Here is a 13,090-nt window from a genome sequence, read left to right on the forward strand (position 1 = left end):
TTTATTAAAAACCTCAAGAAGTCAGTATCTTGGATTTGGCCTGGTGCCCTTCTTTCGCATTCCAACCAGTATGCCCTGAATTAGGCTGCTGACCTCATTTAAACTCACAATCCATAAGAAGGTGATCAAGCTTCTGGTTCCTACCAAAGAAAAGTGGTGAATTTGAGCACAGAATTTATGTAGTCCTCAAATTACTGGTTTGCATCTTGTAAGTTAGTTTCAAGAATTAATGAATATAGCAGCACTGTTTATAGTAGCCAAGACATGGAAGCAACTTAAATGTCCATCAACAGATGAATGGATAAAGAAGATGTGAGATATATATATATATATACACCATGTATATACAATGGAATATTACTCAGCCGTGAAAATAAATGAAATAATGCCATTTGCAGCAACATGGATAGACCTAAAGATTATCATACTAAGTAAAGTAAATCAGACAGAAAAAGGAAAATATCATGTGATATCACTTATGTGGGGAATCTAAAAAGATACAAGTGAACTTATCTACAGAACAGAAATAGACTCACAGACATTGAAAACAAATTTATGGTTATCAAAGGGGAAAGGGCAGCAGTGGGGAGAGATAAATTAGGAGTTTGGGATTAACAGATACACACCACTATATATAAAATAGATAAACAGCAAGGACCTATATTCAGTATCTTGGAATATAGCACAGGGAACTATATTCAATATCTTGTAATAACCTATAATGGAAAAGAATCTGAAAAAGAATATATGTATACATATATATAACTGAGTCACTTTGCTCTACACCAATATAACATTGTAAATCAACTATACTTCAATTTTTAAAAAATAATTTTTTCAAAAAAAGGAATTAATGAATAAATCAGATACTTCAGCTACATAGAGTTAACTAGTAGAATTAGGGAATCTGGTAATTACATTTTTTAATAAATCACTGTAATTAATCTTGGGGCTCAGGGTCTGAGCGGGTATCTCATTTGGGAAAGCACTGCCTAAAAGGAATGCTAGTATTTAGTTTCAGGGCTCTCAGATGTTGGGGTCTCAATTCATATGCATGGAACTCTTATTAAAATCTCCTGCCACTTGAATTTTCTAGCATCCAGAACTCCTAGGAGCCTGCGGTGTCCACCCAAAAAGGCATCTCTGTCAACCATGCTTTCCTGTCCTTGCCATCTAGGCTTCAGCTTCCTTGCCTGTACAGCGCCCTGGAGTGCAGTGATCGTTCTTTTTTGGTTGCTTTTCTGAAAAGAATCTATCCACGTGTCTTACTTTTGTTCTTTCTCTCCAGAGAGAAAGAAGCTAAGCAGAGAATCCCCAAATGCTTTCTCTTGAGCAGAGGCTAAGGGGAGGCTGTGAGCCTTCACATATTTTTATCCAGTGAGATGATAATGCTTTCATAGTAATATCTGCAGCAGTGTGAATTGATGGTTCAGAGCGTGGGCCTGAAGCCACAGACCTAGGTGGGAACCCTCACAGCATTGTTGTAACTGATTTGTCTAGATATTGTCTCGAAATAAGGGAAACAGGGGCATCAGGAGTTTAGTGACAAGCCAGACCACCAGAATAGAGTGAGAACAGACAGAAGAAAGATGCTGTCCTTGAACTTTAAGGTAAAAGAGTATGTTTCTTAAGACATTACGTAGATAGTGTACTGGTTTACCTTGTGAATCCATTAAGATGAGTTTGCTAGTACCCTATCCTTAAAGGTTTCTCCAGGTAAAATGTCTTGCCCTCCAATTTCAGTCATTCCGGCGGCTGATGTCCGTGAAATGCATAGTAAGAATTCTAGGATCCTCAACAATAATTTCCAGAAAGTCATTTGTGCTAAAGAATTTTCATTTCTTATCTCAGAAGTGGGAAAATAAAATTTGAATGTGTTTCTTCTGTAATGATAATGCTTTAAAATACTTGGGAAAGTGTAGGTTTTTTGTCTGCAGGACATACACCCTCATTGTATTTATTCCCTTACTCCTTAATTGATCTGATTTCCTTATATCCAAAAGTCCTTCTAATTATTCTGTATTTCTCATTCAAGTAAGAAATCTAAGCTGGAGATAGTAAAGTGATCTGAGATTAGGAGAGACTAAATAATAACTCCTGTAGGATAATTTGTAGTTGAGGAATTTAAGATTTTATAAGGAAAATGGGATTATGTAGATGAGGTAAGCAGTGAACCTGTGAAAGGGTTTATAAATACCTTTTGTTTACTAACTAAAGACACCTTAAGACATCAGTGTCATTTTATACTTCTTAAGTTAGAAATCATGGCTCTTAAACTATTCATACCTATTTACTCTCCCTTCGTTGGCTTTTCAGTCTCTTACCTTGTAGTTTCAAAGAGATGCTTGCATATGTGTTCTGCTGTGTTGTAGGTGATACACATACAAGAGGCTTGTTGATGTTGTTTTTCGTTTTTTTGTTCTCCTTAAGATTTTAGAGACTTTCTGGTTTTTCGACTTGGGAATGATCATTCGTCCACCATCCCATCTTACACCGCTCACTTCTTACTCACGTGTAAACACCTGAGTGTCTTCTAAGTGTCTGGTGTAATTTCCTTCCTCACTAAGCTCTTTTGAAGTGCTGTTGCAAGAACATTTCCTCTTCTGTCATCTGCCATTCCTCGTCACTCCCACCTGTAGTTTCTTCTTTTAAATACTATCCACTGCAGAATGTCTTACAATTTGGCTAATCTGGAGATCGCAGAAACCGAATTCTCATGACTATGACAAAGTTCTCATACTCAGATTTCACATAAGAGAGATTTAAGTTTGGGACAGGATTGCTATCATCTTCAGTGATAATAAGTATAAACACCTATGTATACTGACCTTTCTTTACACTCCTGTTTCTTTTGTTTCTTTTTTTTCAAAATAAGTTTATTTATTTTATTTTTGACTGCATTGGGTCTTCATTGCTGCACGTGGGTTTTCTCTAGTTGCGGCAAGCGGGGGCTACTCTTCGTTGTGGTGCATGGGCTTCTCATTGCGGTGGCTTCTCTTGTTGCAGAGCACGGGCTCTAGGCGCACAGACCTCAGTAGTTGTGGCTCAGGGGCTCAGGAGTTGTGGCTCATGGGCTCTAGAGCACCGGCTCAGTAGTTGTGGTGCACCGGCTTACTTGCTCCGCGGCATGTGGGATCTTCCCTGACCAGGGCTTGAACCTGCATCCCCTGCCTTGGCAGGCGGATTCCTAACTACTGTGCCACCACTGTGCCACCCATGCACTCCTGTTTCTGTTCCAGAGATTAGCTTACTTTACAAACAACAACAGTTTGTTCTTGCTGACTTTCTTTTCAGTCTGTTGTGACCTCTGGATCTTAGCGCCCCCTTAGGAACACCAAGCATATTTATTTTACTTGGATAGTACTTTTATTTTCTAAATTACCCTTCCTCTTGTTTTCAGCTAATGTATGTAAACACCTATGGGGTTTAAAACACTTTCTTGAATGTAGAATAAATACGCTTAGAGGGGGAGTGGGAAGAGTGGGAGAGCAGGTTTAGTAATGAAGGGCCTAAGGCCAACAGAGTGTTTTGAGTTCTGTAAACATGAGGGAGCTGGGGCTTCCCTGGTGGCGCAGTGGTTGAGAGTCCGCCTGCCGATGCAGGGGACACAGGCTCGTGCCCCGGTCCGGGAAGATCCCACATGCCGCAGAGCAGCTAGGCCCGTGAGCCATGGCCGCTGAGCCTGCGTGTCCGGAGCCTGTGCTCCGCAACGGGAGAGGCCACAACAGTGAGAGGCCCACATACCAAAAAAAAAAAAAACAAAAAAAAAACATGAGGGAGGTATCAAAGATTTTTGAGCATGGGAAGGACATAGTCTGAGCTAGGCTTTACGAAGATGCCTTGGTCATTGGTATATACACTAAGCTGAAAGGAAGAAAGATTGGAGGCAAGGTGACAATTATTATCAGGAAGGTTTATTTTTTTTAAGTAATTATTGGCAATATGAAAATATAAAGGATGCTTCTAATTCTAGGTTATTGATGTGCTCATCGATCTGCAGTGGGATTTTGTTGAAACTCCAAACTAAATATTCCCTTTCCTGAGACTTTGTACTGTGTGTCCCAACCTGGAGCACATACAGATCAGAGAGATGAATTTCTAAGCACACAGACCTGGGTTAAAAAAAAAGAATCATTACCAAAGAGTATTTACTTTGGGAAAACAGGCTCCCTTTTTTGTGGAACAGAATTTCACTCTTGACAGAGATGTGTTTCACTTAATGTGAAATACCTAGGAAGAGGACTGCGATACATGTGACAGAAAAAAAAAATGGTAATATGTAGAGAAGTAAGATGTCTATTGTCTCTATCTGCACCCAACACATAACCTTAAAATATCGTCGTGAAGTCACTGTTAGGTTTCATCACATGTAATGGACTTGTTGAGTATTAACCATTGTTTAGAAGTTATCGGCTCTGCTCACATCTCCTTTTGAGAGGGCGAGCCTAGTTCAAAGAAAGGTCAAGTCCATATCCTTAAGTTGCATGTAGCCTTTGGTGACTCCATCTGATGCCATAGTAAAACATTTACTTTTACCACCACTAGCTTGCTGGCTTCTCCTCACAACACAGTGACACTTTTTAGTCTAAACCAAGAATGGAGAAAGGAAGAAAATATGGTTGGACTTTAAATAAACCTTGGAGTTTTCCAGTTATTAGATATTCAACAAAGTGCACTTGTGTGTTTCCTTACGCTGTGTTGCCCAAGCTATGGACTGTGCTTTGTGGTTTGATTTACCTTTACAATTTTCTCAAATCACTGATTGCAAATTATGTCTTTAGTTTGCATTTTATAAAATATAATACAAATTGTAAAAAGTGGGTCATGTTACTCTAGGGGAACAGTTACCATAGATACTGCTACTCTGAAAGTCTCTCTCTTCCTTTCCAGTGAACTCGGAGAAATTCCCACACTAAAAACACTACAAGTCTTTGGAATCGTGCCAGACAGTACCCTTCAACTATTAAAGGAAGCCCTTCCTCATCTACAAATTAATTGTTCCCCTTTCACCACCATCGCTAGGCCAACAACTGGCAACAAAAAGAACCAGGAGATATGGGGCATCAGATGCCGACTGACACTGCAGAAGCCCAGTTGTCTATGAAGTATCTATTGCAGGATGGTGTCTCCTCTTTTCTTTGAACAGGGAAAGTAGGCAGGAAGCCCAATTGTGGAGAGCTCAGCTATTTTTATTCTTGGTTTTCTCTTGCCTTCCTTCTACAAGTATATTAGAGAACCGTTGGAGAGAAAACTATGAAGTGTTGCTTTTGAAAAATGACTAGGAAAGCTTTTATCACTGCTATATCCTTAAGAGCCTAAGCTGTATGCCTTTTGAAATTTTAGGAGAGTGAGCCTATAATTTCAAGATACCTTAAAGAGCAAAATTTGAGCCACCTCTTCCAAGTGCCCTTCTTATTAAATCTATTTAGAATCAAGCTTAAAAATCACCACCAGCAAATCATTTTCATAGCCTATATGGCAACTGAACTTTCTTCTATTTAATTTCTCAGTACTGCTTTATAAGATGTAGGTTGCAAAACATAATAAGCTATTTGTATTGTAAGCTGAGCAGAATGAGAATCATAGATTTGCAGCAGTCTGCTGAGGATAGAAAGAAAAATACACATTTCAACTTTGCCTTTAGATTTGCAATTAGGTATATGGAAACAAATAGCCCCGGGTCATTCACCTTAAAACCTAAATAAAAAAACAACCGGCCTACCAGAGGTATAGAATTGGTTAGAATTTACAGGCTCAAGAGGCAATTTTCTATGACAGGTTAACCTGGGGGATCCTCTAATGCACATTAATGAAGTCTCCTTTATGTACTGTGTTCCCAGCATTCTAAATTAGCTGAGGAAATTTAATTGTGGACTTCTGACTTTATGATCAAATTATGTTAACATAGGTTCTTTAGCTTTTAAAGTGACTTGCTTTGTTTTAGAAAGGTGGTAGGAACCAGTCAGTCTCTAATTCTTAAAATGGTTGGAATGCTGAACTGAGGTTACCTGTTGTTTTCCTTTATCACTGAGGTTCTTGAAGTTATTTTTATATTACTCTGGAATCAAGTATTTTAAATTATCCTTTTTTTTTTTAAATGGCCTTCCACAATGATTGAAACAACCCATTTTATAAGGTTACTGGACCTAGAGTTCCCTAAGAAGAACCGCATGTTCCTTTCAATCAGAAATACACAGCAGAATCACGTGTATGTTCCACGCAGTTTCAGAGCAGTTAGCACAGCTGGTACCTGCATAAAAGTTAAGGCTCAGGTGTTGAACCTTTTGATGGCATCAGTGATTTTTTTTTAATGATACGTGGAAGCAAAAGGATTAAATTCTACTTTAAAAAACACTAATTTCTTATTTAAATCGATGATCTCCCCGTATGTTCAAAATGGAACAAAAAGCCCAAACTCATCATTTCTATTAACATTGCTTTTTCTAAATCGGATTTTTCAAATGTTAGAAACAATGGTATGAAGTGCCCTTATCTGCTCAGACCTAAGGAAGAACATTTTAAAGTAGTGTTATACGGGAAATGATTAGGTTTCAATTCCATAGTAGTTAAAAAGTGCTAAATACTACTTGAAATTATTGTTTACAGATTAGTGACAAGGGCTGGAGGTAGGATCCGGTTGGCCTCTGATTTCCGGATGCCCTCAAACATACAGTACTTCCAAACTTAAGTCCAGCCGTAAGCTACTTTGCTAACATGTCAGAGTAATCTGTATTTTTGTATGGGATTTCTACTTTTATAGACTTGTTTTAAAATAAAACACATTTTTATAAAAATGAATACTTCAGCTTAGTTGTTTTCCTTTTTTCTTTCTCTTTCTTAAGTACTCTGGTTAAAATGAACATTTGGTATAGTGTGGGATTTGTCTCAGCCCTCTGAATAAGGCACTTTAAAACAAGCTCTAGGGTTTCCCTGGTGGCACAGTGGTTAAGAATCTGCCTGCCAATGCAGGGTACACAGGTTCGAGTCCTGGTCCGGGAAGATCCCACATGCCACAGAGCAACTAAGCCCGTATGCCACAACTACTGAGCCTGTGCTCTAGAGCCCGCGAGCCGCAATTACTGAGCCCACGCACCTAGAGCCCATGCTCCGCAACAGGAGAAGCCACCGCGACGAGAAGCGCACGCACTGCAACGAAGAGTAGCCCCCGCTCGCCACAACTAGAGAAAGCCCGCGCACAGCAAAGAAGACCCAACACAGCCAAAAAACTAAAAAGAAAACCAAAAAAGTTCCGTTTTTTAAAAAAAATGAAAAAATAAGCCCTAACATGGTCCCTTTTTGCCCCATCTACTTCATGTGTTGTCAAATTAAAATGTTTATAATTCTTTGACAAGGGGCTGAATATACAGGCTTGTTATGGTTAAAGTGCCTCTCAAAGTATTAACATGTTTATAAAACATTTGAGATTTAAGTGATAAATATGATAAGTACTATCAATAAAAGGTAGTAGCACTTTTTAAATACAGACTTGATCAGCTTATACTGTGTATTTTACTCTCATTAGGAAACTATTTGAATAGTTCACCCTATACCCAGAGATCTTCTAGGAATTAATTCCTTTTGAATTCGTCCATTCAAATGGTAGAACGGTGATTCTTCCTAATTATTACCCAGTTTTGCTTCTTTTTTGATATTATCAGTACTGTTTCTTTTTATTTTTATTTTTTTGCAGTACGCGGGCCTCTCACTGCTGTGGCCTCTCCCGTTGCGGAGCACAGGCTCCGGACGCGCAGGCTCAGCGGCCATGGCTCACGGGCCCAGCCGCTCCGCGGCATATGGGATCTTCCCGGACTGGGGCACGAACCCGCGTCCCCTGCATTGGCAGGCGGACTCTCAACCACTGCGCCACCAGGGAAGCCCCACTATGTTTCCTTTTTTGTTTTTAATTATAAAAAATGTCAAATGCAAAAGGTAGAGAAGATGATGAACCTCATTATCCACTTTCAAAGGTCATTAACTCATGGCCAATCTCATTTCATCCATCATCTCATCCATCTATCATCTCCCCCACCCCACACGTACCACACACAGGCTCACAGATTATTTTGATGCAAAACCCAGAACTCTGACTTCATAAGTAGTTCAGTAGCTACCTCTAAAAGATATCCTCCTGAATTAATTCTGAAAAATTAAATATCAAGATGGTGTTGAAAGCTCCCCAGCTGTTGGAAGTGTTTTCTTACACGGGTTTGTTTTGATCAGGCTCCAAACATGGTTCATACATTGCATTTGGTTGACATTGACATTTCCTTAAGTCTCTTAATCTTAGAGTTCCTCTTCTTTATTATCCTTACAATTTATTTACTGAAGAAACTAGGTTGTTTGTCCAGTGTTCCACATTCTGGATTTTGCAGATGTGATCAATCCCTGGAATAATGTTTAACATGTTAATCTGTCCCCCATTTCCATAAACTGGTAGTTAGATCTAGCAGCAAAAAGCTCCTAACCAAGAATGATTTTGCTACCCGAGAGACATCTGGTAACATCTGAAAACAGTTTTGGTTGTCACAAGTAGAGAGGCATACTGGCATCTAGCAGTTGTATACCAAGGATGCTGCTAACCATCCTACAGTATCTAGGACAGCTCCCCACAATAAAGGATTATCTGATCCAAACCCTCAAGTGTCAGTGTTGAGAGACCCTGATCTAGAGGCTTTGCCTATCAATGCTTTTTGTTTTAGCAAGGAGATACCTGATAGGTAGTATTAGTCTTCCTTCAAGAGGCACATAACATCTGGCTGTCATTCTTTTTATGATATTAACATCTGCCTATGGCCCTTGATTTTTCTCCTATACCCTAGCTGCAAGTTCCCAAGATATTATGTAAAGTCTGGCCAAATGCAAAATTTTTATTTCTGGGTAACGTGACTTATGTCCCTTCTATCATGGTGAACTCAATTACAATCCAACATTGACTAACGATGTACAATGTAGAGGACGGGGGAGGTACAGAGCATGAGGAAAGGCACTAAGTAGTCCAGGAAAACTAGAAAGAAACACCTTTCCACTGGATACCCTAACCTTGGAATAAACAAAAAGGCAACCTTCTCTCTCCCATCCCCACCTGGCCAAATGTCCCAGGAAGTCAAAAAGCTCTCTTCACCAAGAGGTTAGCTCCTTACAATACAGGTTGAAGCCCTAAAGCCTATACTAAACTTATTTTATGGATTTGTTTTAATATTTATTTATTTTTAGTGAATCTATCAAAATGCTGATATTTTGGTATTCCTTAAGCCAAATATCAAAATATCTACCATGCACATTTGAGCATTAAGATCACTATATTTTAAGGTCTTCAGATGGCAGGGCCTGTGATTGATGAGACAGTAAGGCAGGCTTTTTCCATAGCCATCCATTTTTAAATGAATAGGCACACTGGAATGTATCACATCCCAACCATTACCATGCATTTATATTGTCTTTTAAACAAAAATTGGCCATAGTCATTTACATTGGCTTTTTAAAAAATTTTATTTTTTATACAGCATGTTCTTATTGGTTATCTATTTTATACATACTGGTGTATATTACATTGGCTTTTAAAATGCATTTTTACTCAAAACTATTTACTCATGTAAAGTGGATAATCCACAACCCATTTAAAAGACTAGTGGAAATACTTAAAAGATTAATATTGGGCTGGCCAAAAGGTTTGTTTGGTTTTTTCCATAAGATGGCTCTAGTAGCACTTAGTTGTCTTTAACATCATTTGAAACAATTTTGTTAGATTGTATGCAAGCTGTTATATTACCGTGCATTTAAAAAAAGACATCAAAATTGGTGAAGTTTTGTGTAGCCATTTTTATATTGAAGATGGAAGAATTGTTATAAAGCAGAAATTAACACCACTGTAAAGCAATTATACTCTAATAAAGATGTAAATAAAAATTAAATAAATAAATAAAAGTCCCTTCAAACCACACACACAAAAAAGAAAGATGGAAGAAAAAAAGCAGTATTTTCGACATATTAGGCTTTATTATTTCAAGAAAGGTAAAAACGCAACTGAAACGCAAAAAAACATTTGCACAGTGTATGGAGAAGGTGCTGTGACTGATCGAATGTGTCAAAAGTGTTTTGCGAAGTTTCATGCTGGAGATTTCTCACTGGATGACGCTCCATGGTCGGGTAGACCAAGACCAGTTGAAGGTGACAGCAATCAAATCGAGACATTAATGGAAAACAATGAATGTTATACGACGCGAGAGATAGCTGACATACTCAAAATATCCAAATCAAGTGTTGAAAATCATTTGCACCAGCTTATGTTCATCGCTTTGATGTTTGGGTTCCACATAAGTGAAAAAAACCCTTCTAGACCCTATTTCCGCATGCAATTCTCTACAGAAATGTAATGAAAACATTCCGTTTTTAAAACAAATTGTGACAGGTGATGAAAAGTGGATACTGTACCATAATATGGAACGGAAGAGATCGTGGGGGAAACGAACCACCGGCAACCACACCAAAGGCCGGTCTTCATCCAAAAGTGATGTGTAAATGGTGGGATTGGAAGGGAGTCCTCTATGATGAGCTCCTTCCGGCAAACCAAATGATTAATTCCAACAAGTACGGCTCCCAATTAGACCAACTGAAAGCAGCACTCGAAAAGCATCCAGAATTAGTCAAAAGAAAATGCATAATCTTCCATCAGAATAACACAAGACTGCATGTCTCTTTGATGAACGACCAGGCAAAAACTGTTACATATTGGCTGGGAAATTCTGATTCACCTGCTGTATTCACCAGACATTGCACCTGTGGATTTCCATTTATTTCAGTCTTTACAAAATTCTCTTAATGGAAAAAATTTCCATTCCTGGAAGACTGTAAAAGGCACCTGGAACAGTTCTTTGCTCAAAAGGATAAGAAGTTTTGGGAAGATGGAATTATGAAGTTGCCTGAAAATGGCAGAAGGTAGTGGAACAAAAGGATGAATACCTTGTTCAATAAAGTTCTTGGTGAAAATGAAAAATGTGTCTTTTATTTTTACTTAAAAACCGAAGGCACTTTTTGGCCAACCTAATAGAATGATTTTGTGAAGAATCATTTCATCAAGAAATAATATTTTGGACTTCCCTGGTGGCACAGTGGTTAAGAATCCACCTGCCAATGCAGGGGACACAGGTTCGAGCCCTGGTCCAGGAAGATCCCACATGCCGTGGAGCAACTAAGCCCGTGTGTCACAACTACTGAGCCTAAGCTCTAGAGCCTGCAAGCCACAACTACTGAGTCCGCGTGCCACAACTACTGAAGCCCGCACGCCTAGAGCCCATGTTCCGCAATAAGAGAAGCCACTGCAATGAGAAGCCCGTGCACTGCAACTGAGACCCAATATGGCCAAAAATAAAATAAATTAAAAAAAAAAAAGACATTAAAAAGATGTTTTGAAGAAAAGATCTGAGGCAGGAGGAAATAGCTATGTAACAAAGCTTAATTACCAAAGGTATTTTAAATAGATTACTTTCTTGTGAAAGCCAAGAAGAACCAGTCTAGCATGGTGAAAACCTGACAAATCATTCAAGCTCTCTTCAATCGTTTAAAGAAAATAAGTGTAGGGAAGAAAAACCTTGCAGTTGGGAGAGATACATTTTAAAAAATGGTTTGAGGGCTTCCCTGGTGGCGCAGCAGTTAAGAATCTGCCTGCCAATGCAGGGGACACAGGTTCGAGCCCTGGTCCGGGAAGATCCCACATGCCGTGGAGCAGTGCCGTGGAGCAGCTAAGCCCGTGCGCCACAACTACTGAGCCTGCGCTCTAAAGCCCGCGAGCCACAACTACTGAAGCCTGCGCGCCTAGAGCCCGTGCTCCACAAGAGAAGCCACCGCAATGAGAAGCCCGCACACCGCAACTAGAGAAAGCCCGCACACAGCAACGAAGACCCAATGCAGCCAAAAATAAATAATTTTTTTAAAAAAATTAAAAAAAATAAAAATTAAATAAAAAATGGTTTGTAAAAACCTGTTTCTCAAATACTGTCCTATTTACTTCAACTATCCATACATCACCCCCCAACACACACACACACAGACTCCCTAAGAATGTTGTTTCAGCACAGTAAAACCATTATTTATTATCATAATAGGCAATTTCTTCTCTAGCTATGCCAGTTTTCAAGTATTCATTGGGAGAAGGTACCAATCAGAACTCATAATCCCTACTCCCTGTGAACTCACAATCTACTGGTATAAAAAGCTGTTTAATGTTCAGATAGATCTCTTAAACAGTCTTCTCAGGATCCCAAGTTTTGAAAAATTTTTTTAACTGTTGATGTTTGATTTTTTAAAACAGGAGAACAAAATTATTTATAAGCCATGCCTTTGCTATCCTATAAAATATTCAAATTAACACTTAAAACATTCTTTTCTATTTTTTCCTTTTAGCTCCTTGGTTAGTCAATAACTTTCCAAAAATTTTATCATAAAATAAAGCCCATGACAAAAAAAAAAAACTCTTTATACCTTCCTTCATGTAGAAAACTTACATAAGCCTTCTTATTGACTTACAGTACACTAATCCTTCATGGTTATTTTTTAATTTTTATCTTATTTATTTATTTTTTTTGCGGTACGCGGGCCTCTCACTGTTGTGGCCTCTCCCGTTGTGGAGCACAGGCTCCAGACACGCAGGCCCAGCAGCCATGGCTCACGGGCCCAGCCGCTCCACGGCACGTGGGATCCTCCCGGACCGGGGCACGAACCCGTGTCCCCTGTATTGGCAGGCGGACTCTCAACCACTGCGCCACCAGGGAAGCCCCTTCATGGTTATTTTTAATGTTAACAAGAATAAACTACATTTGAAATAAACAATTTTCTAGTTCAGCAGTTCATGTAATATGATTTGATTTACTAGGGCCATGAATATAAATACATATGGAGCATCAAAAATATTAACTCAAAATTGTCTGAAGAGTCTACATTTAGCAGGAAGCACTGTGTCACATTAGCAGTGAATGAAGTCAAAGCGCACAGAGTAATACATAGCAGTGGGGAAAAAACTCTTGAAATATAACATTTTTGGGAAATCTGGTTTTCAAATAATGACCCATAAGAGCTAAAGAAATGAACTAAAAAA

The 13,090-nt window shown here is 38.9% G+C and overlaps 1 protein-coding gene across 1 annotated transcript in view; it reads left to right on the top strand.

Annotated features, from left to right (window-relative positions):
• The window catches only part of SKP2 (S-phase kinase associated protein 2), a 32,357-nt gene extending 25,559 nt beyond the window's left edge, over nucleotides 1-6,798 (top strand). The window contains exon 10 of the mRNA XM_060146022.1: nucleotides 4,891-6,798. Coding sequence (XP_060002005.1) covers nucleotides 4,891-5,104 — 214 coding nt within the window. The 3' untranslated portion in view covers nucleotides 5,105-6,798. The remainder of the gene's footprint in view (nucleotides 1-4,890) is intronic.
• The last annotated feature ends 6,292 nt before the right edge of the window (nucleotides 6,799-13,090 follow it).

This window comes from Lagenorhynchus albirostris, chromosome 3 (assembly GCF_949774975.1).
Source record: "Lagenorhynchus albirostris chromosome 3, mLagAlb1.1, whole genome shotgun sequence".
NCBI classification, from domain to species: Eukaryota; Metazoa; Chordata; class Mammalia; order Artiodactyla; family Delphinidae; genus Lagenorhynchus; species Lagenorhynchus albirostris.